The sequence below is a fragment of the Muscardinus avellanarius genome (genome assembly GCF_963383645.1).
Source record: "Muscardinus avellanarius genome assembly, chromosome: 19".
NCBI lineage: Eukaryota > Metazoa > Chordata > Mammalia > Rodentia > Gliridae > Muscardinus > Muscardinus avellanarius.
In genome coordinates this window covers 43,638,724-43,656,919 of record NC_137805.1, presented here as the reverse complement: position 1 = coordinate 43,656,919, position 18,196 = coordinate 43,638,724, and the positions used below count along the sequence as shown (strand labels likewise).

Genomic DNA, 18,196 nt, shown 5'->3' with positions numbered 1-18,196 from the left:
GTAGATAAGATTTCAAGATTCTCATTAAAGAGCCAGGTGCAGAGGTGCACACCTGTAGTCCCTGTACTTGGGAGGCTGCGACAGAAAGATCATAGTGAAGCCAGCTTTAATGAGGCCCTCCACAACTTAGTGAGATCCTGTTTCAAAATAAAAAATAAGCCCGGCGTGGTGGCGCACGCTTGTAATCCCTGCACTTGGGAGGCGGAGACAGGAGGATCGCGCAGGTTCGAAACCAGCCTTGCTGGCTTAAGAGACCCTGTTTCCAAATTTAAAAAATATAAAATAGGTCTGGGAGTGTAGCCTGAGAAGGGTTCCATCCCCAGTACTACATAAATAAATAAATAAACAAATAAATAAATAAAATAAGGATTTGGGTTTAGCTCAGAGGTAGAATGCCCCAGGGTTCAATCTCAAGCACCACAAAAACAAAAAAGATTCTCATTAAGACAAAATGACATGATGTAATGCACATAAATCATTTAATAAAGCAAATGATGTGTAGAAGCACTCAATGAATATTGACTACAATGATAATGATTCACAATTTAAACCCCCCCACCCCCAGCTGGGTGAAGTGCCCGTCCTTGTCTTCCCATACTATCCCAAACTGTCTATTATTGCATATGTATTGTGTCTGTCTCCCTTGCGTCAGTGGTTCATAGACAGGTGAACTGTGCCAGACACTAGGAATGCAGTGGTAAACTCGGAGCTCTCGGTTTAGTGAGGACTTCCAAAGTCATGCCAGGAAACACTAGTCCCATGAGTTTGTCTCATGGTCCACTATATTTGGGGAATGGTGGTCATCATAGTCCCCTCTTAGAGATTAGGATCCATCTTAGTTTGCTTTTTGTTTTGAGTAGAGACGGGATCTTGCTATGTTGGCCAGTCTGGGCTTAAGCCCCTAGGCTCCAGCAGTACTCCCACTTCATCCTTCCACGTAGCTGTAGCTGGGAATATACCATCTTGCCTGATTCCATCTGAGTATTTTAAAGGTTCTGAGGAAGCCGGGCGTGGTGGCGCACGCTTGTAATCCCAGCATTTGGGAGGCTGAGACCTGAGGATCACAGTTAGCGGACAGCCTCAGCTACTTAGTGAGGCCCTCTGCAACTTAGTGAGACCCTGTTTCAAAATAAAGAATAAAAAATAGGGCAGGGGGTGTAGCTCGGAGGTCAAATGCCCCTGGGTTCCATCCCCAGACCCGCAAAAAAAAAAAAAGAAAGAAAGAAAGAAAGAAGGTACTGAGGAGTCCTGTTTTAAAGGCACATATTTACTTTGTCTAGCCTAGCTTTGCTTGAATTCATCTGAGTCCTCTGGACTTTCAATTTTGTGTGTGCTTTGGTCCCCAGCTCAAGAGGAGGGAGAAGCGGCTCAGAAATGGTTGGAGACCCTGCTGGGAGCGAGCAGCCTCTGGCCGCCTAGAGCCCTCTGGTCCTGCTGCCTGGTGCCCCCATGGAGACAGGAAGCCCTGGCTTGAACATGAAGCCACAGTCACTGCAGCTGGTGCTGGAGGAGCAAGTGCTGGCACTACAGCAGCAGATGGCGGAGAACCAGGCAGCCTCCTGGCGTAAGCTGAAGAACTCCCAAGAAGCACAGCAGAGGCAGGCTACCCTTGTGAGGAAGCTGCAGGCCAAGGTGAGGCTCCTGCCTTTCTATGGAAGGGAAGAGTAACCTCCCAGAGCTGGGTGCCAGGGTGGAGTGAAAGGGGCAGACCCAAGCAGGGGGAATGGCCCATACCTAGCCTGGTGAGGGGAGGACCAGCACACACCGCTGCCTTTCACATATGGCTTCTCTTGATGTTCACAGCTGCTCCTCAGGTACAAATTATGTCTCTTTTAAAGATGACGTTTGAGTCAGGTGTGGTGGTGCACGCTTGTAATCTCAGTACTTGGGAGGCTGAGACAAGAGGATTATAGGTTTGCAGTTAGCCGTAGCAATTTAGTGAGGCCTTCTGAAACCTGGTGAGACCCTGTTTCCAAATAAATAAAATAGAGCTAGGGAGGGTGTAGCTCAGAGGTAGAATACCCCTGGGTTCAATCCCCAGTACCACAAAAAGAAAGAGGGAAAAAAAGAGAGAGAAGGGAAGGGAGGAAGGAAGGAAGGAAGGAAGACAGACATTTGCAAGGGTTAAATTAGTTGCCCAGGTTTGAGCTAGTCTAGAGCTAAGACCTGACCCTGAGTTTTCTGGTTTTGCTTCTCCAATACAAGAGGCAAATAGAAAGTATTCTTTATCCCCAATTGCAGCAGTAATGTGGTATGGCCTCACCTCACCAGCACCACCCAGTTCTCTGTTCACAGCAGGTTCGCCTATGGCACCCAGGGAACTTTGGGTTGGGCCGTTTGTTTGAGCTCTGTCCATGTCTGGAATGTGCTGTCTTTGCCTCAGGTGTTGCAGTACCGGAGTTGGTGCCAAGAGCTGGAGAAGCGGCTGGAAGCCACTGGAGTGAGTGAGGTCGAGGCCCTGCTCCCCTGGAGCCCTCAGTGAATGTACCTGTTAGGCTTCATTTGCTAGCAGGGGGAGGCTGGGGTTTGATAAGGGTGTCTGGTAGAAGTTTCTCTTCTGCCCCTGAGAACTTTATCCACATTGATCTTTGGACCTTGCTATGGCTAGCCTGTCATATTCCAACCCTTGGTTCTCAAAGGAGGAATGCAGCTTCAGGGGATTTACCAGACTGGACAAGTAGAATTAGAGGGAAGAAATGCATCTTTCCTCCAGCAGGTGTCAGTGTTGATCCGTCCTAGAGAGGTGTCTGACTTACAGGTTTACAGAGCACTTCTGTGGCAGAGGGATGTATTTTTGCTGCTGGCTGGGTAGGACTGGTTGTGAAAGTTTTATTTTTTTGTTTTGCCTTTGTTCCAAATCACTCAAGCACCCTCTCACATTTTCTAAAAAAGGAAGGAAGAATCATATATAAAAACATTTTTTCATTTTGTTTTTGGTATTAGGTATTGAGCCCAGAGGCATTCTACCTCTGATCTAGGTCCCCAACTCTATTTTATTTTTTATTTGGAAACAGAGTCTCACTAAGTTGCTGAGGCTGGTTTCAAATCTGTGATCCTCCTGTCTCAGCCTCACAAGTACTGGGATTACAAGCATGCACTAACATACCCTGCTTGAGAATCAAGATGTATTGAGCATCTTCTATGCAGACTAGGCACCGCGAGGCATTGTGATATAATTATGTCAGCCCGTAAAACAACTCTCTAAAGGGAATGTTACCACTTCCATTTTGTGGCTGAAGATACTATAGCACCAAGAAGTTAAGTAAGTTCCCAGAGCCCAAAAATTAGTATATAAGAAATCAAGGCCATTAGTGAAAGATAATCTTATGCTTAGGTTTGTAGCTGAGGACACTGTAGCACCAAGAAGTTAAGCAACTTCTGAGGGCCCCAGAATTAGTATAGAAGACACCAAACCAGTTAGTAGAAGATAACCTTATGTTTAGGCTGAAGGTCCTTTTTACTGCCAAATGCCATCTTTTAGGAGAGGTCACTGGTTCATTTCTGAAAGGGGACACAGCAGACTTGCTTCTGGAATGCAATGATTGAGAAAAGAAGCAAATTGGCAACAAAAGAGAAAGAATAAAAAGAAAATGGGAGCCAGGCGTGGTGGCAGATGCTTGTAATCTCAGCATTCAGGAGGCTGAGACAGGAGGATCACGGTTCGTGGACAGCCTCAGCTATGTAGTGAGGCCCTCTGCAACTCAGTGAGACCCTGTTTCAAAATAAAGACTAAAAATTAGGGCTGGGGTATAGTTCGGAGGTAGATTGCCCCTGGGTTCCACCCCAAGTACTGAAGAAAAAGAAAAAAGGTAGTGGGCTCTTGTGGAAGAGGGCATTGTGGAGTTGTCTGAGGATATTCTCTTTGGAAGTGAATAAGGCTTGTTTCTTTCTGTGTGACAAAGGGACTGATCCCTCAGCGGTGGGAAAGTGTGGAGGAGCCAAGCCTGGACCAGTTGCTGATTCGATTGGATGAGGAGCAGCAGAGGTGATGGACCCCATATCTTCTGCGTGGCCAGTGGGTGGAGAAGGCTGATGGGAAACCTCTGTGTTGAGGGCTAACATGGGTTAGAACCATGGGCTTCAGTCTGCGCCCTCTCATTCCTGGCAGTGGAAAATTCCCGCCGTTATCATCCTACCCCCAGGAGGTTCAGAGTTGGACCGTATGTGTGTTTTGTACTTGCTCTTACCTCTCCCCAGTGCAGGTGTGAGAGTCTAGCAGAGGTGAACACCCAGCTCCGGCTGCACATGGAAAAAGCTGATGTGGTGAATAAAGCCCTTCGGGAAGATGTGGAAAAACTGACGGTGGACTGGAGCCAGGCCCGGGATGAGCTCATGAGGAAGGAGAGCGAGTGGCGGATGGAGCAGGAGGTAGGAAGGGCTGGGCAGTACTTGGGTGGAGACCGAGCTTCACCGTTAGTCTCTGACCATCCTTACCCTGCCAGTGGCTTTGCCCAGGCCAGTCATGCCTGTGCTGCAGCTCCGCCTGGCCTCGGCCTTTTTCATTCTGTCATTACCTGCCTAGTCAAGGCTTTGCTGGCAGGTGGCATGACACTCTGCCAGCAACTCTCTTCTTCAAAAAGTGACGAGCTCAGGCTTTAGATGGATCTGAAAGCTTATTTATTCCCTCAGTCTGTACAACTGCATAGCTAGATGCTGAGAAGGCGGTCACTAAAGGGAAGGGAGAAGAAAGACTGCTTATGGACCCTGGGGAATTTTCAGATCCCAGCTCAAGGAAACAAGTGTTTCCTGAACCTTTGCTCCATTCTAGGTGATTTACATTATTAGATCACTTAATTCTCTTTACAAGTCTATGGGAAGCCAGGCATGGTGGCACACATCTGTAATCCTAGTACTAGGAAGGCTGAGATAGAGGACTGTAGGTTCAAGAACAGCCTCAGCAATGTAGTAAGATTCTTAGCAACCTAGTGAGACCCTGCTTCAAAACAAAACTTAAAAAGGGCTGGGATGGCCGGGCGTGGTGGCGCACGCTTGTAATCCCTGCGCTTGGGAGGTGGAGACAGAAGGATCGCGCTGGTTTGGAGCCAGCCTCGCTGGCTTAAGAGACCCTGTTTCCAAATAAAAATATAAAAATAGGTCTGGGAGTGTAGCCCGGAGGTAGAAGGGCTTCCAGGAACCCCAGTACCACCAAAAAAAAAAAAAAAGGGCTGGGATGTATCTTGGAGGTGAAATATCCCTGAGTTTACTCCCCAGCACCACACACACACACACACACACACACACACACACTCTCTCTCTCTCTCTCTCTCTCTCTCTCTCTCTTTCTTCCTCTCTCTCTCTCTCTCTCTATGGTAATAGTTCCCAGTTGAGCAGCTACTGCTTTTTTTGGGGGGGGTACTGGGGATGAAACCCAGGGGCATTCTACCTCCAAGCTATATCCCCAGCCCAATTTTTTATTCTTTATTTTGAAACACGATTTCACTAAGTTGCAGAGGCCCTCACTAATTAGCTGGATGGCCCTGAACCCGGATCCTCCTGTCTCAGACTCCCAAGTACTGGGATTACAAGCATGTGCCACCATTCCTGGCTTTGCATATTCTTTTCTAATCTAGCCCAGAAGAAGGCCATTTACCGTCTGAAGCCCTTTGACCTCTTAAATTCCACTGTAAACTTTTTTTGTATGTGTGTGTGTCTGTATGTGTGTGTGTGTGTGCATGTGTGGTACTGGGGATAGAACCCAGGGGTTTTCTATCTCTAGGCAAAGGGCTTCACTAAGTAGCTGGGGCTGGCCACGAAATGGATCCTCGGTCTCAGCCTCCCAAATGCTGGGATTATAAGCGTGTGCCACCACACCCGGCTTCCTCCCCCTTTTTAAATTAATTAACTAATTTATTTATTGGCACTGAGGATTGACCCCAGGGATATTCTTTTTTTTTTTTTTTGAAGATTTAAAGAAGTTTATTAAAAGATAGAAATACAGAAAAGAGAAATACAGCCCCATGCCAAAATGGCATGAGGGGGTGACTTGAAATGAATACACCCGACCCCAGGGATATTCTATCTCTGAGCTATACCCCCGATCATATTTTATTTTTTATTTTGAAACAGAGTCTCACAAAGTTGCTGAAGGCCTCGCTAAGTGCTGAAGCTGGCCGTGAACCTGCAGTCCTCTTGTACCAGCCTCCCAAGTACTGGAATTATAAGCCTGAGCCACCATGCCTGGCTAATTTTTTATTTTGAAACAGGGTCTAAGTTGCTGAGGTTGGTCTCAAATCTGCAATTGTCTTGCTTCAGCCTCCCAAGTACTGGGATTACAGGCAAGTGCCACCACACCAGGTTATAAGCTATTTCTTTAAAGTCCTTCTTTCTTTCCCCCAGTAGTCAGGAGGGATCTAAGACTCTTGTGTTGGTAAAGATAGTCCTCTGCCTTTGGATGTGACCTGGGTTTCTAAATACACAGTTCTTCAAGGGCTACCTGAAAGGGGAACACAGTCGCCTTCTCAGTCTTTGGCGTCAGGTGGTCACTTTCCGACGCCACTTTCTGGAAATGAAGTCAGCTACTGACAGGTCAGTGTGGGGATAAGAAGGGAGGAGGTTTGCCCCTATGGATTTTCCACTCAAGGCGGCGGGCTGCAGAGAAAGGGGGCATCGGGTGTGGGGATGGGATTGGGGGGCGAGTTGCTATTGTTGGTTTCTGATGATTTTTCCCAGACCTACCCCTCAGGCTAGGCTTGTTCTCTACTCTCTTCCTTCGTCCCCATTGGAGTCTGCTCTTTTCTTTGCTTGTGCTCAGAGATCTGACAGAGCTGAAGGCTGAGCACGCAAGGCTTTCTGGGTCCCTGCTCACCTGCTGTTTGCGCTTGACCATGGGAGCACAGTCTCGGGAACCCAGTGTATCTGGGAGAATGGATGGGAGTGAGCCAGCCCAGCTCCTACTGCTGTTAGCCAAGACCCAGGAGCTGGAGAAGGAAGCCCACGAGAGGAGCCAGGAGTTAATACAGCTGAGGAGCCAAGGGGATCTGGAGAAGGCCAAGCTTCAGGATCGGTGAGATGGCCTGAGGGTCCAGGAGGGAAAAGCTCTAAGGGAAAGCTGACTCGCTAGAGTTAGGAACAGGCAGCAGAGGTGCCGAGAGCATGCCCACCACCAGAGGGGAAGGAAATCCACCGGGATGGTCTAGTTTGAAACTCAGAGCCACAGCTGGGGCTTGTCTTCCCTCTGCCCTCAGGCTCCCTTGCAGCTCAGAATCTCTCCCGTTGACTTACGCAGCTAGCTATGACTCCTCTGTCAACCCCAAACTACTTGCCATTCCCCTGCCCCTCTTCCTTGGAGCGTGCTCGCTGTGGCATGCCTCCTTCCTTCTCTCTCTGCTTATCCTTTACGGGTAGTTCACTCTTCTGTGGAGCCTTCTCTGAGCTCATAGCCTGTTATGTTACTGTGTTCCTGCTGTATTTCAACTTGCTACACCATTGATCTCACTATACCTCATTAATTATTTAGTCTCCTCGAGGGGGGAGGGTAGGCTGTTTGTTTATTTATTTATTGTTTTTTGTGATGCCTGGGGATAGAACCCAGGGCCTCACACATGCTAGGCAAGTGCTTTACTGCTTATTTACACTCCCAGTCCAGCTGTTATTTGTTTTGTTTGGTTTTGCAGGTCTGGGGATGGAACTCAGGGGCGTTCGAGCTCCAAGCTATACCCCCTGCCCGAATTTTTATTCATTATTTCTTTATTTATTTTTTGGTGGTACTGGGGAGAAAACCCAGGGCCCTTCTACCTCCGGGCTACACTCCCAGACCTATTTTATGTTTTATTTGGACACAGGTGTCTTAAGCCAGCTGAGGCTGGCCTCCAACCTGCGCGATCCTCCTGTCTCAGCCTCCCGAGCGCAGGGATTACAAGCGTGCGCCACCACACCTGGCTTTTAGTCTTTATTTTGAAACAGGTTCTCACTAAGTTGCAGGTTGCGGAGGGCCTCACTAAGTAGCTGAGGCTGTCCGCGAACCGCAATCCTCCAGTCTCAGCCTACCAAATGCTGGAATTACAATCGTGCGCCACCAAGCCTGGCTTTGTTATTTGTTTTGTTTTGGTTTGGTTTTTTACAGTACTAGAGATTGAGCTTAGAGGCTCTACCTCTGAGCTACTCTCCCAGCCCTATTTTTTTATTTTGTTTTTTGTGGTACAGGAGATGGAACCCAAGGACATTCTTCCTCCAACATATACTCTCAGCCTGATTTTATTCTTTTATGTTGAAACAGGGTGTCACTAAGTAGCTGAGGCTGGTTGTGAACTTGTGATCCTCTGTCTCAGCCTCCCAAGTACTGGGATTACAAGCATGCACCACCATGCCCGGTGATTGTTTATTTTGAAACAAAGTTTTGCTAGGTTAATGAGAGTCTTACTACTTGCTGAGGCTGGCCACAAACCTGTGATCCTCCTGTCTCAGCCTCCAGAAGAACTTTAAACTCCTGGATGTTATTTATTTAAGAAATACTTGTTTAACCACCCGAATAGTACCCAGCACTAAGCTCTAAGATATGGCTATAAGTGATACAGATGTTTAAGATTAATAGCAGAGAAACTGACTATACTCTCTCCAAAATTATCCCTTCTTTTTCCCCTATCAGAATCAGAACTTTGGGCTGGGCGTGGTGGCGCACGCTTGTAATCCCCGCGCTTGGGAGGCGGAGACAGGAGGATCGCGCAGGTTCGAAGCCAGCTGCACTGGCTTAAGAGACTCTGTTTCCAAATTTTAAAAAATATAAAAAATAGGTCTGGGAGTGTAGCCCGGAGTTAGAAGGGCTTCCAGGACCCCAGTACCAAAAAAAAAAAAAAAAAAAAAAAGAATCAGAACTTTGGGCTGAAGGGACCTTGGGACTATCCCATTTGGCAATCTTGATATTCTGACTAGCTTCAGAGTGCTTGACTTCAAAATCAAAGAAGACCTAGAAGGCGTGGGCCAGGGCTTCAGCTCTTGGGCCCCCAAATGTTTTCCAGCTTTGAGATGTGGCAGATCCCTGCATGTGTCTGAGTGGCTTTTGGCTCCCCTCACAAAGCCCCCCAGTTCAAGGCTATGGCATCATGTGGTACCAAGGAATGCAGAAGGCTGGGCTGCAGTGGGAGTGTCTGTATTGGGGCCAGGGTGTGCTGCATAGCAGCTCTGTCCACATCTCCGTGGGACACCCAGTGACACTGCTGTGCCCTTCTCTTTAGAGTGACGGAGCTGTCTGCTCTGCTGACCCAGGCTCAGAAGCAAAATGAAGATTATGAGAAGATGGTAAAGGCTCTGAGAGAGACAATGGAGATACTGGTACATGATCCTTTATTCGGGAAAGGAGTTAGGAGTGGGCTTGTAGGTTTCTTGTCCTTTATGAACAGGTAGTGCAGAATATCAGGAAAGTGTCTAGAATTTGCGAGTTCAGACATCCACAGGACTTAGCTAATATAAATGAGTTAAGTGGGTTTCTTATAAGAATTCTGGTTTTTCCAGTGCTGCTCTCTTTAGTTTCTAGAACTGCGAGGAGCCCTAGGGCTTAGTATTAAGGAAATGGTGAGGAATGACAGCGACTGTTTAACCCTGTAGAATAAATGTTTCATCTCAAGGAGGCACGCACTGTTCAGCTGTTAAATTGTTGCCATCTACTGCCATCTAGAAATGGGCCCTTTGCCAACATTTTGAGAGATGCCAGAAATTCAGATTTTTATGCAGACTCTCAATGTATAAATGTTGGTTCAAATTTTATATAAGCCAAACAAAGCATAGCTGTAAGTCTGTGTCTTCAGGCCTTTACTAACATAAGCAGAATAGAAAGAGGGAGTCTTAAGTTTTTAAGATTATTGATAGTTTTGACATAAGTACAATAGGAAGGAAGAGAGGAAATCTTTAGTCTTAAAGATTATTACTAGCTGGGCATGGTGGCGCACACTTGTAATCCCCGTGCTTGGGAGGCAGAGACAGGAGGATCGCACAAGTTTGAAGCCAGCCAGCCATGCTGGCTTAGGAGACCCTGTTTCCAAATAAAGTATCAAATAGGTCTGGGAGTATAGCCCGGAAATAGAAGGGTTTTCAGCAACCCCAGTACCACCAAAAAAAAAAAAAAAAAAAGTGTGTGCACCATGCCAAGCTCTATTTTTATTTTGAAACAGTGTCACTAGGTTGATGAGAGTCTCACTATTTGCTGAGCCTGTCCTCAAACCTGCAATTTTTCTATCTCAGCCTCCTAAGTACTGGGATTACAGGCATGCATCATCACATCCAGATATTCCTACTTAAAAAGAAAAGTTCAAAGAAGGAGTTAACTAAGGTTGCCAGGCTAGTAAGTGATAGAAGAAAAACCCTAATTTGGCAGGCTAATTTGGAGCTCTGTGTGTGTGTGTGTGTGTGTGTGTGTGTGTGTGTGTGTGTGTGTTACTAGGGATTGAACCCAGGGGAGTTCTATCTCTGAGCTATACCATCAGCCCTATTTTATTTTTTAGCTTGAAACAGGATCTCACTAGGTTGCTGAGAGTCTTGCTGTGTTGTTAAGGCTATTCTCAACCCTGCAATCCTCCTGTCTCAGTCTCCCAAGTATTGGGATTCCAAGTATGTGCCACCACATCTGGCTCCCAGCCAGATTTTCTTATCTGGAAACAGGGTTTCACTAGCTTGCTGAGAGCCTCACTAAATTGCCATGGCTGGCTTTGAATCCATGATCCTCCTGTCTCAGCCTTCCAAGTACTGAGTTTATAAGCATGTACCACCATGCCCAGTTTAATTTGGAGCTTTTAATCACTTAATGTGAACTTTTTTTGTGTGTGAGTGTGTGATACTAGGGGTTGAACTGATGGTCATTCTACCTCTCAGATACACCCCCATCCCTATTTTTTAATCTTTATTTTGAAATGGGATCTTGCTAAGTTGCTGAGACTGGTGTCAGATGTGTGATCCTTTTTTCTCAGCCTCCCAAATACTAGGATTATAGGAGTGCCCCACCACACCTAGCTAATCTGAACATTTGTGGGGGGGGCACTGGAGATGAAATCCCGGGGCAGTCTACCTCCGAGCTACATCCCTAGCCCTATTTTTTTCTTTCTTTTCTTTTATTTATTTTATATTTTTGTGCATCTGGGGATGGAACCGAGGGGCAATCAACCTCTAAGCTACACCCTCTGCCCTATTTTTTATTTTGAAACAGAGTCATACTAACTTGTGGAGGGCATCACTAAATAGTTGAGGCTATTCGCGAACTGTGATCCTCTTGTGTCAGCCTCTCAAATGCTGGGATTACAAGCCTGTGCCACTACACCTGGCCTTTATTCTTTATTTTGAAACAAGGCCTCATTAAGTTGCAGAAGGCTCACTTAAGTAGCTGAGGCTGTCCAAGAACTGATATCCTCCTGTCTCAGCCTCCCAAGTGCTGGGATTACAAGTGTACACCACCACACCCGGCTCTAATCTGAACTTTTTATCACCACATTGCATTGTCTTTTGGACTCCTTGGAAAAGTGTGGTTGGACTTTGGATGATGTATGGTCTGGAATGATGAACTGTTCTTGGAGAGTTGTTTCTTAGGCTCTGCTCTCTTCCCTGTACAGGAGGCAAATCACGCAGAGTTAATGGAGCATGAGGCATCTCTTAGTAGGAATGCCCAAGAGGAGAAATTGTCTTTACAGCGGGTGATCAGGGACATAACCCAGGTACTGGTAAGCCTGCTGCCATGGTAACTGGGTGCTGCCTCACTCTTCCATCCATGTTCTCTCAGTATGCCTCGATTTCCAGTCTCAGGTTTGAGCGTAGAGCCTTGTGAAATGAGTTCTCTGAGTAAACCCTAGGGATAGGTAAACATTCATATCCTAGCACTGTGTGGTGCGACAGGCCCTCTTTCCTGTTGCCAGCTGCAATTCTCAGGCCAGAGACTTGGTTCTGGTCTTTGTCCCCTCAATAGCCTCTTCCTTCCTTCACTTCCCAGAGAGTGTTCTAGCCTCAGTGTTAGTCCTGGGCTTGCATGACCAAAGATGGAAAGTTGAAGGAACCAGCCTTCTTTCTCTCAGAAACCCATCTTACCCCCAGGGAGAGGACCTGAGAAGGAAAACCTACGGTTCCCCCAGGCTGTAGTGTGAGTGTAGTCTCTGTGTAGATTCGAGGCCTTGGTCTGTAGGGTGGTGACCTCTGCTGTGTTGGGTTTCAGATCTTGGTGGAAGAAAGAGACAGTTTGGCCCAAGGCTCTGACCATGAGAGCTCCTTGGAATTGGACTCAAGTGGCTTCTCATCCCAGTTTGATTCCCAGGACCCAGACAAGGCTCTTACTCTGGTGCGTTCAGTGCTGACTCGGAAACACCAGGCTGTGCAGGTGAGGACCTTCGCATTTCTTCTCAGCCACAGGGATGGGTGCCAGACTGACTTGTGCCCACATCCCTCCCGAGCCTGGGAGGTCAATTTCTGTTGGCCAGTCAGGAAGTGGTCAACACCTGACGTGCCCATTAGAATCGCTCTGTGTCTGCTGAGTTGTACTTGTGGGTAATGGGCACAGTCTCACTGCCAGTTGAGTGATTCACTTTGCATGGAAGAGAGACCTGGGAGAGTATTGGTGAGTGTTCCCCCATTCTGAGGAGCACAGGCACACTTACCATCCCCTGTGCCACTATGGATATGAAGAAGAGAACCCTTAGGATCCTAGAACCACAGAAGCCCAATAATTGCTGGTCCTCTGACTTCTTGATGTCGCATCTATATTCTCAGCTTACCCTTGTTGCACCAGCCCTGACCCCAAGTCCCACCCCACAGGCTTCTGACAGCCCTTCTTCATTGTCTCATTTCTTCTTCTTCTTCTTCTTCTTCTTCTTCTTCTTCTTCTTCTTCTTCTTCTTCTTCTTCTTCTTCTTCTTCTTCTTTTTTTTTGCAATACTGAGGATTGAACCCAGGGGCATTTTACCTCTGAGCTCCACCCTCAGCCCTGTTTTTATTTAGTTTGAAACAGGGTCTCACTAAGTTGCAGAGGGCCTCACTAAGTAGTGGCTGTGAACCTGTGGTCCTCCTGTCTTAGTCTCCCAAATACTGGGATAACAAGTGTGCACCACCAGGCACAGCTCATCATCTCATTTCTACTGTTCTCCCTCTACAGGACCTAAGGCAGCAGCTTTCAGGCTGTCAGGAGGCTATGAGCTTCTTGCAGCAGCAGCATGAGCACTGGGAGGAAGAGGGTAACGCCCTGAGACAGCGGCTACAGAAGCTCACCGGGGAGCGGGACGCTCTGGCCGGGCAGACTGTGGGCCTCCAGGGAGAGGTGGACTCTCTCAGCAAGTGAGCAGGCGGGCTGTCGGCCTTCCCTTCCACATCTGCTCTTCGTCTTCCTCGAGCCTTTTATCCACTTCTGTTATGTCTGTGGCTCTACTGTTGTCCTTGGGGCTCAGGGCTACTTTGCTTTGTGTTATATTAGTTTCTGCAGAAAAACCTTTTGAGTTTGGGAGTCTTTGATATTATAAAAACAATTTCTTAGCAGGGCATGGTGGTATACACCTGTAATCCCAGTACTTGGGAGGCTAAGATGGAGGATCACAGGTTCAAGGCCAGTCTCAGAAACTTAGTGAGACTCTCAAGAACAACTTAGACAATGTTTCAAAATAAAAAATAAAAGGGGCTGCCAGGTGTGGTGGTGTATGTTTGTAATCCCAGGATTTGGAAGGCTGAGATAGGATCTCAAGTTTGAAGCCAACTTCAGCAACTTAGCAAAACCCTATTTCCAAATCAAAAATAAAATAGGGCTGTGGGTATAGCTCAGAGGTAGAATCCCTCTGGGTTCAGTCCCCAACACCACCAAAAAAATTGAAATAAAAAGGGTTGGTTGTATAGCTCAGAGGTAGAATGCCCCTAGGTCCAATCCTTAGTACCAAGAAACTAAACAAAACCACTCAAACAATTTCCTGCAATTTGTAAACAATTTCCAAAAGGAAAGTTGGGATATTGGAAGGAAACAACTCTCTCCTTTGACCCTGTGATGTCTGCTTCCAGGAAGGACTTTAGGTCCCAAAGTCTCCTCATTTCTGGTTTCCTCCTTCCAGGGAGCGGGAGCTCCTGCAGAAGGCCAGAGAAGAGCTGCAACAGCAACTGGAGGTGCTGGAGCAAGAGGCTTGGCGACTGCGGAGGGCAAACGTGGAGCTGCAGCTGCAGGGGGACTCTGCCCAGGGGGAGAAGGAGGAGCAGCAGGAAGAGTTGCACCTGGCTGTCCGGGAGAAGGAGCGTCTGTAAGTGTGACCATGGCCCTCCTAACTGTATGGAGGAACTTCAGTTCCATACTCTATCCATACACTCTCCTGTCTTAGAAAAGTGGAATACCTAGAAGCCTGGCACAAAGCACACGGACATTAGCTTCCTGCTTCTTCTTTGTGTAGGAATTGGTTGATTGAGTGGGGAAAGGGCTTAAGGAACAAAGGAGCAAAGAGGAGGCAAAAAGTTTCATGGCAGCTGGGCGTGGTGGTGCACACTTGAAATCCCAGCATTTGGGAGGCTGAGACAGGAGAATCGTGGTTCAAGGGCAGCCTCAGCTACTTAGTGAGGCCCTTTGCAACTCAGACCTGTTTCAAAATAAAGAATAAAAAATAGGGCTGAGGGTGTAGCTCAGAGGTAGAATGCCCCTGGGTTCCATTCCCAGTGCTGCAAAACAAACAAACAAAGAAGTTTCATGGCATGTTCAGAGTAGGCTGGGCTGCTAAAGGATAAGGCATACTGGGAAGTAATGGGAAATGAATGGTCAAGAAAGGAGTCCAGAGTCAAAGCCCTCTGCTAATCTGCAAGTTCTCCTGTGTGATGTAGTAGAAAGAGCAGGGACTTTAGAACTGGTCAAAAGCTTGATTTAGACACTGTCTTTGCCACTTGACAGATAACTTTATTAGTAAAATGGGGATGATACTACCTTAAGGGTTGTGGAAAAGATTAGAGCAGTGTTTTGGAAAATGACAGTAGCCTAATATGGTAGGTTTTTGTTGTTGTTGTTTTGTTTTTTGTGATACTGGGGTTCTTGGAAGCCCTTCTACCTCCGGGCTATACTCCCAGACCTATTTTATACTTTTTATTTGGAAACAGGGTATCTTAAGCCACCACAGCTGGCTTCAAACCTGTGCAATCCTCCTGTCTCCGCCTCCCAAGCGCAGGGATTACAAGCAGCATGCGCCACCACGCCTGGCTCAATATGGTAGGTTTAAGTAACCAGTAGCAGGAAGATTACCCAGTAAATGTAAGGAGCAGTGGGGGCTTGAAGGACTGCCATAGTGTCATATCTTGTTCTGGAAGACTCTCCCCTGTCCCAAGGGGAGAGTCATATAATTACTTTTTTTGGCGGGGGGGGGGTACTGAAGATTGAACCTGGAGGCATTCTACCTCTGAGCTGCACTCCCAGCCCTATTTTATTTTTTATTTTGAAAAAGGGTCTCATTAAGGTACAGAGGGCTTCACTAAATTGCTGAAGCTGGCTGTGCACCTGCCATCCTCCTGTCTCAGCCTCTTAAGTACTGGGATTACAGGCATGGGCCACCACTCCTCACTTACATTTTCTTTGTTGTTGTTGTTGTTGTAGTTCTGGGTATCAAAACCAGGGACATTCTACCTCCAAGCTACACCCCCAGCCCAGTTTTTTATTCTTTATTTTGAAACAGGGTCTCACTAAGTTGCTGAGGGCCTCACTAAGTAGCTGAGGCTGGCTGTGAACCCTGATCCTCCTCTCTCAGCCTCCCATGTACTGGGATTATAAGCATGGGCCACCATGCCTGGCTTGATTAAAGAGAAAGAATTTTATTATTATTATAATCTGTGTGTGTGTGTGTGTGTGCGAGAGAGAGAGAGAGAGAGAGAGTGAGTGAGTGAGTGAGTGATGGAGGACATGGACGAAGCCTGAGGAATGAAAGATTCCGAAGGAGTTAAGGGGGTGCTGGTGAAAGATCAGACTCCACCAAGACTCTAGGTGGAACTCCAGTCCCCTCCGGAATTCGTGCCCCAAGGCCCCCAGTGAGAGTGGGACTGATCTTGTCACAGTTTTAGTAATCCTCTACTGGGTCGCTCTGCCCTCCCCATGTTTGTTAGTTTCCTCTGATGATTGTATCTTAGTGATGTATGGCACTGGCCCTCTACCTAACACCCTCCATTGTACTTTGGTGTTTACTCTTTCCCATGAGGGTGATACTTAACCTAACTGGAAAAGGGTATGAAAAACTTAGTTTTAGAGAATAAAATTGTCGGTTTCCAAAGGAGCAATTGTCCATGTCCTTCATTTCAGGTCTTTCTCTCCCAAGTCCTGGAGGGTATTATCTGATATGTGTGTGGTACTGGGGATTGAATCCAGTGGCATTCTACTTTTGAGATACACCCCCAGACCTATTTTTTATTTTATTTTTTTATTATTTATTTATTTATTTATTTTGCAGTACTGGGATGAAACCAAGGACATTGTACCTAGCCCTGTTTTTGTTGTTGTTGTTGTTTTTGTTTTTTTTTAGTATTTTTACTTTCTGAAACAGAGTCTCACTGAGTTATGAAGGGCCTCGCTAAGTAGCTGAGGCTGCCTGTGAACCATGATCCTCCGGTCTCTGCCTCCCAAATGCTGGGATTACAAGCATGTGCCACCATGCCTGGCTATTTATTTATTTTGCATGTGTGGTCCTGGGGGTGAAACCCAGGGGCTTTCTACTTCCAGGCTACACACCCAGACATATTTTATATTTTATTTGGAAACAGTATCACTGAGTTGCATAGAGCCTCACTAAGTAGCTGAGGCTGGCCATGAACCCCAGTCCTTCTGTCTCAGCCTCCCAAGTACTGGGATTAGAAGTGTGCGCCACCATGCCTGACTTCTCACTTATATTTTTAAAATTTAATTTAGTGCACACTTGTAATCCCATGGTGGTGCACACTTGTAATCCCAGCATTTGGGAGGCTGAGACAGGAGGATAGCATTTCAGGGACAGCCTCAGCTACTTAGTGAGGCCCTTTGCAACTCAGTGAAACCCTTTTTCAAAGTAAAGAATAAAAATAGGGCTGGGAGAATAGCTCAGAGGTAGAATGCCCCTCAGTTCCATCCCCAGTACCACCAAAAAAAAAAAAAAAAAATTATATAGCTAGGCGTAATGCCCCTGGGTTCAATCTCTAGTATCACAAGAAAAGGGGGGGGGGGTCTGAGAGCTTAACTAGGATGTAAATGCCCGAGTTCAATCCCCAATACCAAAAAAAAAAAAAAAAAAAAACCTCACAAAAATTAACGTATCTGACCTAATACAGCTATATGATTCAAAAGTAGAGCCAGGCATAGTGGCACACGCTTGTAATCCCAGTACTTGGGAGGCTGAGACAGGAGGATTGCAGGTTTGCAGCCAGCTTCAGCTACTTAGTGAGGCTATCTGCAACTTAGTGAGATCTTATTTTCAAAATAAAGAATAAAAAATAAGGGCTGGAGTGTAGCTTGGAGGTAAAATGACTCTGAGTTCAATCCCCAGTACAAAAAAGAAAGAAAGAAAGAAAGAAAGAAAGAAAGAAAGAAAGAAAGAAAGAAAGAAAAGAAAGAGAAAAAAAGAAAAAAATAGGGCTAGGTATGTAGCCCGGTGGTAGAATGCCATTGTGTTTCCATCCCCAGTACTACAAAAAAATTAGTTAATTAATTAAATAAAATAAATTAATTTCTTGTTTTTCTTTTCAGTGCAAATGCATGCAAACATAAACATAGGTTCTTTTTCCCCTCACTTTTATGCGTAAAATGTAGTGCACTATATACACTGTTCTGCACCTTGCTTGATTTGTTTTAGAGATCACTCTGTCAGTTTTTAGAGACCTTCCTCATTCTTTGGCATTAGAAAGCTAAGAGTTAGGGCTATTCCTATTACCCGCATGGTATAGCCACTTCCAAAGACTTCCTCCTACTCTTCTTCCCTTCTTAGTCAGGAGACGCTGGTGGGCCTAGAAGCCAAGCAGTCAGAATCACTCAGTGAACTGATCACTCTTCGGGAAGCCCTGGAGTCAAGTCGCCTGGAAGGGGAGCTCCTGAGACAAGAGCAAGCGGAAGTGACAGCAGCACTGGCCAGGGTGCGGAGCCTCCTCATTTGCTGGGTGGGCGGCTGGGAAGTCATGTTCCCAGAAAAGGGACATGCAGCCCGCCTTATTCTTCAAGCCGTTTCGCTTCCTATTTCCTTCCTCAAATACGAGTGTGCTTCTGGATTCTCCCTCCCAACATCTCCTCTAGATTGAAATGAAATTAGTTTTCTAAGGTATAAATATAGTTAAG

General features: G+C 46.5%; 1 protein-coding gene across 2 annotated transcripts in view; it reads left to right on the top strand.

Moving 5' to 3' along the window:
• Positions 1-1,449: 1,449 nt before the first annotated feature.
• CEP250 (centrosomal protein 250) overlaps positions 1,450-18,196 on the top strand; it is a gene marked incomplete at both ends in the record, with an annotated part of 46,197 nt that continues 29,450 nt past the window's right edge. Inside the window, 12 exons of one of the 2 annotated variants that reach the window (XM_080716197.1) lie at positions 1,450-1,632; positions 2,384-2,440; positions 3,903-3,985; positions 4,203-4,368; positions 6,419-6,525; positions 6,752-7,003; positions 9,171-9,267; positions 11,535-11,639; positions 12,125-12,286; positions 13,058-13,236; positions 13,995-14,177; positions 17,853-17,997. In XM_080716197.1, the coding sequence (XP_080572323.1) occupies positions 1,450-1,632; positions 2,384-2,440; positions 3,903-3,985; positions 4,203-4,368; positions 6,419-6,525; positions 6,752-7,003; positions 9,171-9,267; positions 11,535-11,639; positions 12,125-12,286; positions 13,058-13,236; positions 13,995-14,177; positions 17,853-17,997 (1,719 nt within the window). Of the gene's footprint in view, positions 1,633-2,383; positions 2,441-3,902; positions 3,986-4,202; positions 4,369-6,418; positions 6,526-6,751; positions 7,004-9,170; positions 9,268-11,531; positions 11,640-12,124; positions 12,287-13,057; positions 13,237-13,994; positions 14,178-17,852; positions 17,998-18,196 lie in introns of both variants that reach the window. The other variant, XM_080716196.1, reaches the window with a different exon arrangement.